General features: G+C 32.7%; 1 protein-coding gene across 7 annotated transcripts in view; it reads left to right on the top strand.

The window, feature by feature from the left end:
* The window catches only part of LOC143059694 (solute carrier family 15 member 1-like), a 35,530-nt gene that overhangs the window by 1,653 nt on the left and 15,829 nt on the right, over positions 1-18,048 (top strand). For 5 of the 7 annotated variants that reach the window (XM_076233240.1, XM_076233244.1, XM_076233245.1 and 2 more), the window contains exons 2-15: positions 1,225-1,239; positions 2,884-2,941; positions 4,984-5,036; positions 5,738-5,822; positions 6,296-6,437; positions 8,945-9,022; positions 10,740-10,839; positions 11,690-11,780; positions 12,198-12,275; positions 13,498-13,580; positions 15,251-15,325; positions 16,168-16,257; positions 17,108-17,152; positions 17,946-17,981. In XM_076233240.1, the coding sequence (XP_076089355.1) occupies positions 1,225-1,239; positions 2,884-2,941; positions 4,984-5,036; positions 5,738-5,822; positions 6,296-6,437; positions 8,945-9,022; positions 10,740-10,839; positions 11,690-11,780; positions 12,198-12,275; positions 13,498-13,580; positions 15,251-15,325; positions 16,168-16,257; positions 17,108-17,152; positions 17,946-17,981 (1,029 nt within the window). The remainder of the gene's footprint in view (positions 1-1,224; positions 1,240-2,883; positions 2,942-4,983; positions 5,037-5,737; positions 5,823-6,295; positions 6,438-8,944; positions 9,023-10,739; positions 10,840-11,689; positions 11,781-12,197; positions 12,276-13,497; positions 13,581-15,250; positions 15,326-16,167; positions 16,258-17,107; positions 17,153-17,945; positions 17,982-18,048) is intronic. The other 2 variants (XM_076233242.1, XM_076233241.1) reach the window with 2 other exon arrangements.

Raw genomic sequence — 18,048 nt, 5'->3', positions numbered from 1 at the left:
AATCACAAGTCTTGTTTTCTTGACTTGAAGGCGTATCAGATTGAATGGTTGCTCTGGATTCCCCACTCCATTGATTAATTTGAAACTCACGAGATCCTTTCTATGTCTGTCTGCTGTTGAGGGTTATTGTATTTGCATAATTTTAAATCATTTGCATCATTTAAACTAAAATTAATGTAGTCCACAACGTAAAGGTGTAACTAGAACACCCCTTCAGCCAAAATGGAGTCTTCCATATTATCGCTTTGAGTTGTCTCCTTTCTGTAAGTAACTTTCGTCAAACGACGATACGTCGAGAAAAATTGACTCGTTCTGTCAATAGACGTTATATTATATTAAAACCCATCGCAATTTAAACAGAGGAATGTGTACGGAAAGGAGTCATGCCCACTGACCCAAAGGAAATTAAATATTTAAAGAGTTAGGAATAGGGGTTCCACCTAGAATTCACATAGGAAAATAGGTGATAAGGAATGAAGTGAAATACCTTCTCTCACTCTAAGTGACTGCTGTGGAAAGTTAACTTGGAATTAATAGTACAAAAATAAAAGACAATAAGTACATTGTTCATAGACTTGTATCGAGGATTGGCTATTTTTAAAGTTGAATAGCTATTCAGATTATGTAAATTACATTTTACGAGTATTTTACTCATGCAGTTGAATTATTTTTAAAAATAATACTAATACATGTATCAATGAAAACAATGGCAATCGTATCCCTCAGAGCAATCTGCTCTTTGAATCATATTTGAACCCTGTTATCAAATTGGTCCACATTGCAGAGGTCTAAAGGGTCCAAAATTGAACTTTTTTTTATTTCATAAAAAATTGAATTCTTGGGGTTCTTTGATGTGCTGAATCTAACCATGTATTTAGATTTTGGATATTGGACCATAAAAGGTAAATGTCCATTTTCAAAATTTAAGTTCTTAGACCACTGTATGCATTCTGTGTCAGAAACCAATGCTGTGTTAGCTATTTAATCACAATCCAAATTCAGAGCTGTATTAAGCTTGAGTGTTGTGTTCATACTTGCCCTAACTGGTCAGGGTTCCACCTCTGCTGTCATACAAATTTATAAAGCTGAAACCATGTGGAGCATCAGCTGGTTCCCAGTTTTAAAGGGAAAATGTGTGTTATTTGTGTACAAAAAATATACCTCTTTGATAAGTCCAACAGTGATTATCTGTTTATTTTAGGTAAACGTTTATGTTTTTTACAGATGCAGTGGTTCTTTGTGAGCTATTTTGTTTTGAATTATCATCAGGGTGCTTGAATTGGTATAAACATTGTGTGCATGGCCTAAAGTTCAAATGATCCTCTGTTTGATAATTTTTCAATTTTATAGGTCAATAAATTTTTTTATGCATGTTTTTACATTTTTAGGGTTGATTTTTATATTTTTTACTCATTAATGAATTCTCTGTAAACACTATTTTTGCAATCTTATTTGATAGCTTGACATAGAAATTAAGAATGTGCATGTCCTATGAAATAGCCCAATTTTTGTTTTACCATTGTTACTTGTATGCATGTAGGTAAGTAAATTTCACAACAGCTATGACTGAGATTTGACTGTAAACTATTTATATTTGTCAAATTTAAAGGCTAGTGAAAAGAATGTTAACTTTTGTGTCAAACTAATTTTCTCTAGGGGGAAGTCTCAACATGCAACTTACAAAATGTATTTGGTTATGAGCTCAACTGTACTTTTAAGAACTTTGATAACTATGTTTGGTATACGGGAACCTTGAGAAGTTGGTATGCGTTACAAGTTTTCTCGTTTGAATCATTTTACATTTGTCATTTTTGGGGCTTTTATAGCTGACTATGCGTAAAGGGCTTTTCTCAGTGTTGAAAGCCGTAAGTGTGACCAATAGTTGTTAATTTGTGTGTCATTTTTTCTCTTGTAGAGAGTTGTCTCATTGGTAATCATACCACATCTTCTTTTTTATATGCCAGTCAGATAGGGTTCACCTGATCATGGTTTTATTATCAATGTTATGTTTTTGTGGTTTGGGCCATTATACACATATACTTTGGATATTAAATTGTATAAGGAAAATGTCATTATATTAGGTGCATGTATAATGATTGTATGGTGTACAGGTCTGACCTTGACCTCATTTTTATGATTTATTGTTCATTGTTTATTGTTACATTTGACATTTTGTATTTTCTGCTTCTTCACTAAGCAGGTGGAATTAATGAGTAATTAGCAAAGACTGATTGACTTGGAGTCTGAAAAATGTGTCCTGGGAAGATGACATGTGGATTGTTACCATTTGAACAATCGTAAAAACTCCAGCTCAGCATTTATACTCATATCACATCATCATATTCATGTTCTAAATATGCTTTTAATTGGGAAATTAAGCAGTCATCCATTCATCCATTCGTATGTGACAACCTTTCCTGGTCCATCTTGCAGAGTTCATTGCTGTGTTAAGGTGGTAGAAAGTTTTTTAGAGGTTAAATTAGGTAGCTATAACACTGGCTTAATCTACCATTTCCTACATAAAGAAATGCCTGTACCAAGTCAGTTGATTTGTTTGGGTTAATAATTTTGCCATTTGATAAGGAACTTTCTGATAGGCATGATATGTGTTTTTCTTGGAGATAATTTTCTTTTGTTATTTTACCTTTTAGCTGAAGGTGTATACTCTCAGATATATTATTTGAGAAAATTGGAAATTGCTGATTCTCATACATAATATTCAGATAAATTTTAAACTAAATTGATGTTATTTAAAATTAGAATTCTGAAGTGAAAGAATAGTTACAGAAATTTTAAAAAATTGTTATTGAACTGTTATGAGGTGATGTCACTCTTATAATAATGCAAGGCTTGAAATATATGGAGTTACATCTTCTATTCTAGATCATGTCGTCATGGAGTTCTGATGAGGAGGAAGAATATACTCTATTCTCTAAAGAAGGTCTGATTTCATCCTTAATATCAACAATACTGTTCTTGTTTTCTTTCAAGTTATCACTTTTGTTTTGTAATCCTAGAGGGGTTTTTACCCTATGTTTGTCTTGTATTCCCTTAATGCTAGTGGTAACTCTACAAGCTAAAGTTGAGAGTTTTATAAACACTTAATATTATGTTTTAGAGCTAATTTCCTAATGCTTGAATTGTAGAATAAGTCTTCGGTTTGATTACTTGCTTTGTTTGTATAAACACATTAAATTATAATCCTATGATAACTATGTACATAACTTGGTCGATACCACTGCTGGTGGACGTTTCACCCCCGAGGGTATCACCAGCCTAGTAGTCAGCACTTCAGTGTTGACATGAATATCAATTATGTGATCATTTTTATAAATTTCCTGTTACAAAACTTTGAATTTTTCCAAAAAACTAAGGATTTTCTTATCCCAGGAATAGATTACCTTACCCGTATTTGACACAACTTTTTGGAATTTTGGGTCCTCAATGCTCTTCAACTTTGTACTTGTTTGGCTTTACAACTATTTTGATCTGAGCATCACTGATGAGTCTTATGTAGATGAAACGTGCGTCTGGCGTATTAAATTATAATCCTGATACCTTTGATAACTACTTTAGCTCAAGCATTGTTATTAAGACTGATATCTGCAAACAATAAAGATAGATATCATTATATTAAAATTTAATTGAATGTTATCCCAATTACAATTGTACAATATACAAACAAAGGAAGCAAGCTAACCAAACTCTTACTCTACATGCATTATGCAATTAGCTCTAAATAACCCATGCTATTTGTTGTTGTTATGGGAGTTGCTGTAGGATTTTGGCAATTTGTTTTGCATGATTTTGAAGAAGATTTTTTTATGTGTACATGTATCTATATATGCATGCGTGTATGGAAATGATTGTATGTGCAGATTGAATACATTTATATGTGAACTTTTTTTATGCCCCATTTATGAGTACGGCATCTGTGTACTGTACTATGGACACATTCTTGTTTGCTATATTTTTTATTATAAATAATTAGAAACTTTATTATTATAATATAATTGGTGTATAAAGTTTGCTGTTTTAATGCATGCATTAGCAGGACTATATATGATTTGTAACAATTTAAAGTACAGACAGAACCTTGTTTATTTGATAATCAGCATTCTTGATTATGCTAGACAGGTAACTAGATTTCTAATCTAGCAGTAGCATTATAAAAAATATTGAGAAATTGTCATTTTATTTTCTCACCTCAATGGACTTATATATGGTAACATACACTTCTCATGAGGACGAAATCATAGGTTTGATTCTAATTTAATAATATAATACTCAATCTTTGTGTATATTTTGCCACTGGATGTGAAGCATCTATAATTGGTCTGGTTATCATTCCTTAATTTTACTTGTCTACAAATATAGTCCTTACTGTGGACAGTGTATTAGTTGCATTTTTTTTTCATACCCTTTGCAAATTTATTTCTTCATGCCTCAAAAAGCAAGTAAAAAAGGTGTGTCATGAAAGTTAAGTAATGTTTTGGTCCAGCTGAAAAAAGTTTGAAATTAGTATAAACAATGAAATTATCTGTAACTCCTTAAATTTGGAAATGGCTAGTAGCCTGTAATTCAGTGGTTGTCGTTTGTTTATGTGTTACATATTTGTTTTTCGTTCAATTTTTTGTTACATAAATAAGGCCGCTAGTTTTCTCGTTTGAATTGTTTTACATTATCTTATCGGGGCCTTTTATAGCTGACTATGCGGTATGGGCTTTGCTCATTGTTGAAGGCCGTACGGTGACCTATAGTTGTTAATGTCTGTGTCATTTTGGTCTTTTGTGGATAGTTGTCTCATTGGCAATCATACCACATCTTCTTTTTTATACTAATTAACAGAAGAACAAATTAAAGCTTAAGAGTCAGCTTACAACCAGTGTTTGACTCAATAATGTTTGATTTTAATATTTAGTATGTTTGTTAAGATTGCAATTGGAATGAACAATATAGAAACATTTGTTACTTCTTTTTCAGATGATAACTTACTGAACAATCAAAATGGCAGTAGTGGAACAGCAAGGTCAAAGGTATATTCTAATTGGGATTTTTTAGGGTTTTTTGTTTTATGTTTTTTATGTTTATGTTTTTATCTTTAATTTGTGTCTTTGCCACTTACTATGTATTTAGAAATACCATTGAAAAATCAATATAATTAATTTGCATGCTTATTCCATATAACAAAGGGAAGGCTGGGATTCAGTTTTGGGTTAATTTCCCCGAACATGTAGGAATAAGGGGCCAAAAAGAAGCATCTTTCTAGTTTACAGACAATAACTTGCGTTTAAGTGTATGGATATCTCTAAAATTATACTACAAGGTTTCTGACTACAAAGGAAAGGCTGGAATTGAGTTTTGGGGTTCTTGCTCTAAGGGGGTTTTAATAAGTTAGGGCCAAAAAGGGGCCTAAATAAGCATTTTTGTAGTTTCCAGTGAATAACTTGTGTTTAAGTGTATAAATCTCTCTGAAATTATACCACAAGTTTCCATACTACAAAGGGATGGTTATGGGGGCTTATGGCTGAAATAATTTAGCAAATAGGGGCAAAAAAGGTGGAAACAGGTTTTTCTGGTAAAAGGCAATTTAGACAATTTAAAAGCAGTGTAAGGGAGGTAATAAGAAAAAAGAAATGATGATTTTCTTGAGATGATTAGTTGTAATTTTTTTTTTTAGAAGTTACAATTAATTAATATTAATTTTAACCATGACTGTATTTTTATTCTCTTACAGGAATCCAATGGAGGTTATCCTAAAAGTGTTTTCTTTATCCTGGGGACAGAGTTTTGTGAAAGATTTTCTTACTATGGCATGCGAGGTATGTGTTAAATTGAGTTTTCAGTAGTCATAATAATGCAAGTTGTCTCTAGATTCCATTAATTAGGCAAATGATTAACTAGCAATTACAACCAACAGGCAACTGTATTTTTGGTCGGATTTTGTATCAGAATATATAGAAAAAATAATGTGCATATATAAGTTATCCTCTCTCTCCCTAGCTAAGCAGCTCGAAGTACTCACAGTACTGCCCTGTTAAATTTGACATAGTCTGGGTCCAATTTAAAAACTTATCATTTAAATTGATATATATTCCAAAATCATAGTGAATATTAAAACAATATGGATTGAATAGGACACACACTACATGTATAACTTTTACTTTGGCTTTGACCATTTATGTTGAGGGACAAGCTGGAAAAACTTTAAATTGTGTATTACTTTCCTCATGATATTAAAGATTTTAGATATAAATGTTCATTTTGAAAGTGATGTAATATTATTTAATTTCAGCCATTTTAATTTTGTACCTGACAAAATGGTTAAAGTTTGATGCAGATAATGCCACTGGTGTTTATCATGGATTTGTGTTCCTCTGTTACTTTAGTCCTCTGTTTGGAGCAATCATTGCCGATGGTTACCTGGGTAGATACAGGTAAGTTATGTGTTCCTCTGTTACTTTAGTCCTCTGTTTGGAGCGATCATTGCTGATGGTTCCATGGGTAGATACAGGTAAGCTATGTGTTCCTCTGCTACTTTAGTCCTCTGTTTGGAGCTATCATTGCCGATTCTTACCTGTGTATATACAGGTAAGCTATGTGTTCCTCTTCTACTTTAGTCCTCTGCTTGGTGCTATCATTGCTGATGGTTACCTGGGTAGATACAGGTAAGTTATGTGTTCCTCTGTTACTTTAGTCCTGTGTTTGGAGCGATCATTGCCAATGGTTACCTGGGTAGATACAGGTAAGTTATGTGTTCATCTGTTTCTTTAGTCCTCTATTTGGTGCTATCATTGCCGATGGTTACCTGGGTAGATACAGGTAAGCTATGTGTTCCTCCGTTACTTTAGTCCTCTGTTTGGAGCGATCATTGCCAATGGTTACCTGGGTAGATACAGGTAAGCTATGTGTTCCTCTGCTACTTTAGTCCTCTGTTTGGAGCTATCATTGCCGATGGTTACCTGGGTAGATACAGGTAAGTTATGTGTTCCTCTGTTACTTTAGTCCTCTATTTGGTGCTATCATTGCCGATGGTTACCTGGGTAGATACAGGTAAGTTATGTGTTCCTCTGTTACTTTAGTCCTCTGTTTGGAGCGATCATTGCCAATGGTTACCTGGGTAGATACAGGTAAGTTATGTGTTCATCTGCTATTTTAGTCCTCTGTTTGGAGCTATCATTGCCGATGGTTACCTGTGTAGATACAGGTAAGCTATATGTTCCTCTGTTACTTTAGTCTTCTGTTTGGAGCTATCATTGCCAATGATTACCTGGGTAGATACAGGTAAGCTATGTGTTCCTCTGCTATTTTAGTCCTCTGTTTGGAGCTATCATTGCCGATGGTTACCTGTGTAGATACAGGTAAGTTATGTGTTCCTCTGTTACTTTAGTCTTCTGTTTGGAGCTATCATTGCCAATTGTTACCTGGGTAGATACAGGTAAGTTATGTGTTCCTCTGTTACTTTAGTCATCATTGCCAATTGTTACCTGGGTAGATACAGGTAAGCTATATGTTCCTCTGTTAATTTAGTCCTCTATTTGGTGCTATCATTGCCGATGGTTACCTGGGTAGATACAGGTAAGTTATGCGTTTCTCTGCTACCTTAGTCCTTTGTTTAGAGCTATCATTTTGATGGTTACCTGGGTAGATACAGGTAAGTTATGTGTTCCTCTATTACTTTGGTCCACTGTTTGGAGCAATCATTGCCAATGGTTACCTTGGTAGACACAGGTAAGTTATGTGTTCCTCTGTTACTTAAGTCCTCTGTTTGGAGCGATCATTGCCAATGGTTACCTGGATAGATACAGGTAAGTTATGTGTTCCTCTGTTACTTTAGTCCTCTGTTTGGAGCTGTGATTGCCGATGGTTACCTGGGTAGATACAGGTAAGCTATCTGTTCCTCCGTTACTTTAGTCCTCTGTTTGGAGCGATCATTGCCAATGGTTACCTGGGTAGATACAGGTAAGCTATGTGTTCCTCTGCTACTTTAGTCCTCTGTTTGGAGCTATCATTGCCCATGGTTACCTGGGTAGATACAGGTAAGTTATGTGTTCCTCTGTTACTTTAGTCTTCTGTTTGGAGCTATCATTGCCAATTGTTACCTGGGTAGATACAGGTAAGCTATATGTTCCTCTGTTACTTTAGTCCTCTATTTGGTGTTATCATTGCCGATGGTTACCTGGTAGATACAGGTAAGTTATATGTTCCTCTGTTACTTTAGTCCTCTATTTGGTGCTATCATTGTCGATGGTTACCTGTGTAGATACAGGTAAGCTATATGTACCTCTGTTACTTTAGTCTTCTGTTTGGAGCTATCATTGCCAATTGTTACCTGGGTAGATACAGGTAAGCTATATGTTCCTCTGTTACTTTAGTCCTCTATTTGGTGTTATCATTGCCGATGATTACCTGGTAGATACAGGTAAGTTATATGTTCCTCTGTTACTTTAGTCCTCTATTTGGTACTATCATTGTCGATGGTTACCTGTGTAGATACAGGTAAGTTATGTGTTCCTCTGCTACCTTAGTCCTCTGTTTAGAGCTATCATTGCTGATGGTTACCTGATACAGATAAAATCATGTGACATATATAAAGTGATCTACATGGTGTAACAGTGCATTATAATAATATTCCAGAAATAGCTGTGTATAATCCATATTTATCAAAGAAGAATTTATTGTAAAGCTGTATAAGTGAATACTTTTTTTTTAAATAGATTTGCATTTTAATATCTATAAGGTTATTGATAAGATAATTTGAAAAGATTATGAATGTCTTTCTTTTTTCAAGAAAAAATCAAAATAGAAAACTTAAAAAAAAGCACTATGACATGAGATCACTAAAAACTTTTCCATTTTATAGTCATGATAGTAGGGGTGAAATGATTTTTAAGTGTTATTTATGGTTTTGGAAACTTTATAATGTCTGACATTAATTTTTCAGGACAATACTATATCTGAGTATTATTTATGGTATAGGAAATGTTATAATGTCAGCAACAGCAGTACCACCACCAGAATGGTAAATTATCTTTTATGAATACATGTATTATGTACAGCCTGGGTATCATCCTGAGACCCCCATATCAGCCCGAGACAGAGTCGAGTTGCTGATATGGGTCGAGGGATGATACCCAGGCTGATATGGAAAAGGCCATGTATTAATTGCTTTATCATATACTTCCGACAATAGTTTTATGTAAGGCAAATAAACAAATGCAATAACTTAAACAGTCAAAAACTTTATAAAGAAGTTGAATTATGAATCAAATATATTATAATTGTCCAACAACAGCATTACTACCTCCATATATATTTATGGTAACATTTCCTAAAGAGGCATTTTGAAACATTGACAATTCAGAAGAATTTTATGATCATTATTACTCCATGTTTGTTGTACTATAAAATGATTCATAATTGTCAATGGCATTTGTTAGCAGCCAAGTACTTAACTATCCCCACAAAAGTTCCTGTAAATTTTGACGTCGTCATAAAAAATATCTGACGTCACAATGGAAAAGTAAACAACCTATACCGGAAACACCGGAAGTAACTTGCACGAGAGGCACTATTATGGGTTTTGTGCACAAGATGCCCCTGATATGGGTTATCAGCCTGGGTGGGAAATTATGACTTGTGTACTTCCCCTCATTACACATATGCAAAAGCTATCATATCAATGCTAAGTATATGATAAATTATAGTTTTCAACCTTTGAATTTAAATAAAAACTGATTTTAATATGACATTCTTCAAACTCGTTGAGTACATACCTGTGGTAGTAAAATATGAATACATTGGTTGGGCTGTTCTGATCATACTCTTATGTCATATATTTTTTTTTAATGAATGAGCTACTCGACGTCATTGAAAGAAGACCTAAAAATATAAGTGTTGTACTATAAAATAAATGTTTGTGAAACCGAAAGTCATAAACACAAGGAATCATAAAAAAAAACAATCTAAATATGTTATTGTAGTTAGTTTAAGTATGTCACTAATTCAGGTTGCTCCATTCTGTTATGTCAATGTAATTGTGCATTTATTTATTAATTATGGCAAATATTGCCTTCACCTAAAGCGCTTCAATTAAAAAGAATTGCCATATTTGTCCTATTAGTATAGAAATAATTTTTGGGGGCTTGAATTTATACCAATTTTACCATGGGTTTGTCCTTTATGTTGATATTTTACTGCTTGCTGTCTCGTGTATAAATACTTAAACTACCTGTTTACTGAATAATCTGTGACACTATAGTCATGTTTGAAATTTTCAGCACATTTTTCTGAGGAATTACAAATCAGGCTTTCTTAATTTTGGACATCATCATTACATGGAATTCTGTGCAATGCATTATTGTATTCATCCCTCATTAACTTAATGTTTACCCAATACTTAATGTCCATGTTAGAGCTATAAATCAAGACTATCTGATATATGGTGTTAATCCTTTATGTGAGCATGATTTTCAGTGTGATGCATTTGTTACATTCATCATTAATCCCCTGTTTCTAAAGTTCACTACCCAATAACCCAAGATCTCTAAAAATAGAAATTTTGAAGTCAGTTGACTGTACTCAATGGTGGATTTGGACCTTATATATAATAATATATATATATATTATAAAATTAAAATATCATGAAAATTTCAGTGTAAAAACAATCAATTATCATAGTAAGAAAATGTTGTAAAACAGCTACAGTACTGTATGAAACCTCTTATTTCACTATGTAGGATTGGGCCAATGATTGCATTAATCCTGATTGGAATTGGTACTGGAGGAATAAAACCTTGTGTAGCAGCCTTTGGTGCTGACCAGTTCAGACCAGAACAAGTAAGGAATTTTCCTAATTTTGATATTACTCTATTTATCATTCATCCTACTGTCTCTTTGAGTACCAGTCTTTGTAAGAATCCGGCATTCTTCTTTTATGTTACCCTCACCCTAAATTAGAAATTGTAGTCCTGTTTTTCTGCAAGTCTAGTAATTCGAAAAATCACTTAATAAACTTTGGTTAGAATGATAGTAAATTACAAAGTTATCTCCCCTTAAATGTTAATTTTGTTTGCATATGAACCAAATTACATCTTCAAATACCTCTGTCTGATTTTAAGTCAGTTTGGCAATTACTCATTTTGCTTGGGTAAATTTTTATTTATTTTATCACTTCAATCTAAATTAACTAATCCAGAAACAATTATATTGTATACATGTTGTGATAAAAGATGTGAAATGACAGAAATAGATGATAGTATACTGTTTAATTTACTGCATAGTTCTCTGGTCATTCAAAAAGCACATAAGTTTTAGTGAATTATCAAAAAATAGCTCTGTGTCCAAGATTGGTGCACAGACATATTTAATTTGCACACATATTTGTGTTTCTCATTTAGAGGTACAGAAATAGCAAGTACACTATGAAGAAAACAACTTTTCATCCTCTAAATAAAGTCCATTAATTGAAAGAATATTTGAAGGCCATACATTGACCTATAATGGTTTACTTTTTTTTTAAATTGTTATTTGGATGGAGAGTTGTCTCATTGGCACTCACACCACTTCTTCCTATATCTATAATATATAAATAAGTATTAAACTGAACTAAAAATCAAAACAAACAAAAATAGGAATGTCAAAACTGCTTTCATGTGAATAATTAAATTGTTTAATTTGTATATTTTAGGAAAAACAACGTGAAACCTTCTTCTCTGTGTTTTACTTCATGATAAACTTAGGAAGTATGTTTTCAATTATACTGACTCCAATCCTCAGAGGTGAGTATTTACAGGAAATTTCTTCTAGTAATTTTAATTTAGAATTATTTTAAATGTAAGAACATGAAAAGAATAATTATAATTGAAGAAGGCACTTGGCTTTACATGAGACAACACACAGTATGCATATGATCAGAGTTTTGCACAGTTCACTGGAGAAAAAAAATATTATAAATTTATACATTTGTGCTACTGTAAGAACATTAAAATAAAATGAACTATTTTTCATTGATATATTAATTTTAAATTAAGTTCTGGGAAGTTTTACACTCCTACCTAGGAGTCTACTCCTGTATTCGGAAGAAGAAGAAGAAGAAGAAGAAGAAGGAAAGAACCTGAATAAACCACTTTGGTCAGCTTGAAATCTATAAATTAAATTTTATTTAATATTGCTGTTTATTTGTTTTTTTCCAACAGCTGATGTTCATTGTTATGGAGCAGAATGTTACCCATTAGCTTTTGGTATTCCAGCTATTCTGATGATTTCTTCTGCTGGTAAGTTACATGACATGACTTAGCAATGCTAAATTGCTCTTAACATGTCACATTAAGTAATTATTATAAACATTTAAACAATAGTCATATTTGTCTCTACCATACTCGAGAATATTGCAGTTTTGTGACTGCTTATTTCTGTGATTGGAAATAATCATGGGTTGTTATGTTTATTGTTCAAATGGATGAGGGAGTCAAACAGATTCAAAATCTGTAAAAACATGTACTTTAATTTGTATTACCACATCTTCTTACTTTTATATACAAAATGAAATTTTGAATTGAAAGTGAATTATTCAATAAAAACTTGCAGCCACTGGCATTCTCAGTAGTTTGTCAACAGAAATTACTTCCCTGTCAGCACTGAGGATGTGGCTATGAATCCTGGTCATTTTTTGACACTGATAGTGGTGTTTTTGAATCTAATCTTATCTGACAAGAATTGCCATTTTTCCTACTGAAGGTCGTCCTTCTTTCCAGGTCACTCAGGCTTCTTCCAACAATAAAATAAATAATCGGCCATGATATATCCAATGAATGGAATTTAACACCAACAATCAAACAAACTTCTTGTGTACAATTTGGAAATTAGTATGGCGTTCATTATCACTGGACTAGTATATATTTGTTCAGGGGCCAGCTGAAGGACGCCTCCGGGTGCGGGAATTTCTCGCTACATTGAAGACCTGTTGGTGACCCTCTGCTGTTGTTTTTTATTTGGTCGGGTTGTTGTCTCTTTGACACATTCCCCATTTCCATTCTCAATTTTATTTTTATTTAAAATTAACTTGATAAAAACTATTTTCAACCTTTTTTAAGAAGTTATTTTGGCTGCTTATCAGTGAAAACGTGCAGGATACATTAATGAGACAGAAATTTAATGACGAAAATAAACAAAAGACATCTAGTGCATAAGATGCAGTCTGATATATATGTCAAGTTATTAGGTGTTTTTAGTCAATGAACAATGTGCATTAATTAAACTGAAACAATCAAATATGTGTCATCAACACCATATTTTCAAATAAAAAAAAGATATCTGCATAGTTACAGTTGGATGTTCTGTATGCATTTACAGCTGATAGTACACAATAACACATTACCTGGTAAATGTGATTTTTGTATCACTTCCATCACATTTATCTAGTTGATTATCATGAATAACTTTGGTTTACCTTAACAAATATTATATAAATAATTACTTTTACTTGAATGTTTTCAGTGATATTTATAGCAGGTGGGAGATTATATAAGAAGATTCCCCCCACTGGTAACCTCATTGGCAGGGTATTTAAATGTATTTTTGTAAGTAATATAACAATTCCCCTCACTTGTAACCTCATTGTCAGAGTGTTTAAATGGGGTTTTTTTTTTGTAAGTAATAAAGTAATATAATGATTCCCCCCCCCACTACTGGTTTCCTCAATGATAGGGTATTTAAATGTATTTTTATAATTAATTTAATGTATGTTAACAATTTAGCTGCCAATTTAATATCTTATGCGTTTTTTATTTGACTGCAAATTTCAACTGATAAATTCATGGCACTGTCAGTTATGGTGTTGTGTTAGTCAAGAAAATGGATTCTTCTTTTTGTTACTTTATTGGGGTGTTCTTGTATGCTTTAATTAAGTTTCAGCTCAATAAGTACATGTAGGTAGTAAACATTGATTGAACTAATATCTGACAAGTATTTTTGGTCCACAATAATGGCAACACTCCTTTTGCGCCAATTACTGTTTTTCAGGGGTATCATTTGCGCCAATTTTTTTTTCTTCAAATGTATCAATTGCGCCAGTTTTCGGAACTCATTTGCGCCAATTCACCTGAACACATATTGATCGTACATATTAAAGATTAATATATATTTAGTATCATTTTTGTCTGAGGGGAAGTCTTGCACATACACATGAGACAGACCCACAAAAGTTAGAGCGTCAAATACTACGAACAGCATGCAAAAGAAAAGCTACAGAAAATATATCCGAAAGATCAGCTAAGATCATATGTGCGGAGCTATTCCATCATGAAGAGGAACATCTACAGAAAAATGACTTGAAGTGCATAAGACAGTCTATGTACAGAGAGAGAAGATAACTGTTCCCTGCCCAACCAAAAAGTTCAGTAGAATTTCAAAAAAGTTAAGTGAGGTATAGTGATCACAAATAAAGAAGAAGAGTTTGTTTTAGTAAATGATATGACAGTGGCATTGTTATTCTCGGTTGTGAAGCTAACTTTAAATTTCTTTGTATGCGGGGCAGAAGATGTTTTTGCATACAATACATGGATTCAGGAATGGACATTTAATTTATATTCCACTTTTAGATTGCCTTTTGCCTTCTAAATCAGGAAACTAATAGAAAAAATTTTCTGTGTTTAAGGAATGTTTTTCTTTAAATTGGCGCAATCGTATATTTTATTTTTGGCGCAATTGATACCATGTAATTTTTAAACAGGTGGCGCAAACGTAGCATTAGAGAAAAAAAGTTGTGGCGCAAAAGGAAGCATTTTTGGCGCAAACGGATCTCTCCCACAATAATGAACCGTCCTAGTTACCATTGTTATTTAGTTGGGGATTTTATATGTGGTGTCCAAAATTTTCAAAGAAATTCTAATGAAGTCAAAAAAAGTATTTTATACTTTATTGTTTAATTATTGTCAAATTATAATGCCTTGATCTAAGTTTCTAACTATGATTGCATCATTCATGACAATAAATTGATTATTTATTATATTTCAATGTTTTCTTTTGTTGTCTGAGATTTATATTTTACAGTAATTTATGTTTCAAAAAAGTTTTATCTTTAAATACTAAAATATGCAGTTGCTGTTGTCAAATATTTGAGTATTCAACCATAAACTTGATTTTAGATTTTAGAAATTTAAACATTTTTTACAAAACTGTTATGTTTGTGTATATATGCTATCCAAGGACATTTTATATATTTTACCATTTTTTTCTTTTATAATTGTAGTATGGTATAAAAGGGAAGATTTCACATCCAGATAAAAGACCACATTGGTTAGATCATTCTATTGGACTTTTTGAGGTAATGAGTGCAAAGACTCTGTAGCAGGCAGTTGACATTTACACATATGGACACATATTTGATATATGATAAATCAGTTTTTACAAATTTATACTAGCTGCTTCAAATTTTTTCAGGAGTCTTGTAGACCAAATGTTCTAAGTAGTTAATTTACACTCTAATTAGCCTGTAATCACTTTAATTGCAATGTGTTTTTGACTCTGATTTAAGAAGACTAGGTTTGCCAGTTTTCCTGCCCAAGTCTGTGTTTTTAGACTTTCCTCCACAAAAACTTACTTTCCGGTGTTGAAAGTGGTATAAGTACTTCCCTTTCAAAACAAAATAAAATAAATCTGAAAGGTTTCAACAGAAGAAGGAATTAATAATGTACGATTGAAATAAATTCAGGAAACAAATTTAAAATGATTGAAATGCAAGTTGTTATAGTTGGCATTTGTTTTTTGTATGACAAATAAAAGTAGGTTCTTAATACTGAAAATTGAAGACTTAATCACTTTGATAGTCCACTAGCCTAAATACCACATGTGAAGATAGTCTGTAAGATCAATTTGTAACACAGTGTGCTAGTGACCTAATACACTATATATATAAAAAAAGAAGATATGTATGTCTGTCATTTCATCCTTCAGGCTATTTGTCAGTCCATCCTTTGTCCCATGAATATTTCGGTCAAATCTTTCTCAGGATCTACATTACAAGGATTTCTGAAAGTTGGTTTCAGGGTTTATGTGAGTCAGCAACTGTGTGATGCTTTTTCAGATTCATCACTCAACAACTTCCTGTATCATTAGTAAGCAGTAGCTTACAGATTCACTTGTTAAATATTTTCATTGCATTTTCAGGCTGATTTTGTGGAAGAAGTAAAACGTCTGTTAAAAGTGTTAATCATATGTGTACCCTTGCCATTATACTGGGCTCTTGGTGATCAACAGGTTTGTATAGCTTAATGTATTACAAGACCAAAGTTCAGGAAATGTTTGTTATCATTTATCAAGTCAATATCTATCTGCCCTGAAATTTTGAGATGAATTGGACAACTGGTTGTTGGGTTGCTGCCCCCCAATTGGAATTGTTTTGGTTATTATTTTGAATACTATTATAGATACAGACAAACTGTAAACAGCAATAATGTTCAGCAAAGTAAGATCTAATAATAAGTCAACATGACCACAATGGTCAGTTGACACCTTAAGGATTTATTGCCCTTTATAGTCAATTTTTAACAATTTTCATAAATTTGGTAAATTTTTGTAAATTTTTACAAAATATTTTCCTCTGTATCTAAAGGGCCAAGTCTATATAGAACGAGAAAATTGTTAGGAACAAGAATGTTTAGTAAAAGTAAGATCTACAAACACATCACCATCACCAAAACACAATTTTGTCATGAATCCATCTGTGTCCTTTGTTTAATATGCACATAGACCAAGGTGAGCGACACAGCTCTTGTTCAATGTTTTAAGCATTTTAGATAACAGGGATTTATTTGTTTTCATTGTTAACAACTTTCAAGGATACATGGATATTTGTGGTTTCTAAAGCACTTAAGGAAATTTGTGTTCTATAAAAAAAGTCAGAATTTATATCAAAAAGAAGATGTGGTATGACTGCCAATGACACACCTCTTCACAAGAGACCAAATGACACAGAAATTAACAGCTATAGTTCACTGTATTACTTTCAACAATGAGCAAAGCCCATACTGCATAGTCAGCTGTTTATCAACTATCACATTTAAAAACATATTAGAACAGTACTTATTTACCTTCCATTTTTCTATAGGGATCCAGATGGACTTTACAAGCAGAACAGTTAGATGGCAGCATGGTATGTTATTGTTTTAACTTCTATACCATTAAAGTACAATGTATTCATATTCCCTTGGAACAAAAGCTTTAAGAGATATGGTTATAGTATTTTGTCTACATGGATTGTGCATATATTTGTTAAATGGGAAGCTAACACACCTTGTCAAAATAGAGCCAGACTTATTTACACAGTCAATTCTTATTGACGTTTATACACATAATTACTTCAGGATATAGTATAGACCCCTCCCAAGTTTCAAGCTATTAGGTTAACAGGTGATATTCTTGGTGCAAAACCAAAAACGTGTCTTGGTTGTTAAGCATAAAATTTTATACACACAACTGTTGGGAGTTAAGAAGAGGAGTATCTCTATGACTTTCAAATATTGATGTTGAAACCTTATCTGAATGAGACCTAATACAAACATTGATGTTGAAACCTTGTCTGAATGAGACCTAATACAAGCATTGATGTTGAAACCTTGTCTGAATGAGACCTAATACAAGCATTGATGTTGAAACCTTGTCTGAATGAGACCTAATACAAGCATTGATGTTGAAACCTTGTCTGAAGGAGACCTAATACAAGCATTGATGTTGAAACCTTGTCTGAATGAGACCTAATACAAACATTGATGTTGAAACCTTGTCTGAATGAGACCTTATACAAACATTGATGTTGAAACCTTGTCTGAATGAGACCTAATACAAACATTGATGTTGAAACCTTGTCTGAATGAGATTTAATACAAACATTTTCAACATATAACTGCTTTTTAATTAGGCATTGTTCAATTTTATTTCCTTTGCAGGGTCCTCTTGGAAGAATCAAGCCAGACCAATTGCAGGTAAGATACAAAAACTATGTTATAAATATGTGCTACAACAAAGGTTTTACAAAGAAAAAAATGAAAT

This window comes from Mytilus galloprovincialis, chromosome 14, assembly GCF_965363235.1.
Source record: "Mytilus galloprovincialis chromosome 14, xbMytGall1.hap1.1, whole genome shotgun sequence".
NCBI classification, from domain to species: domain Eukaryota; kingdom Metazoa; phylum Mollusca; class Bivalvia; order Mytilida; family Mytilidae; genus Mytilus; species Mytilus galloprovincialis.
This window is presented reverse-complemented; position numbering and strand designations above follow the sequence as displayed.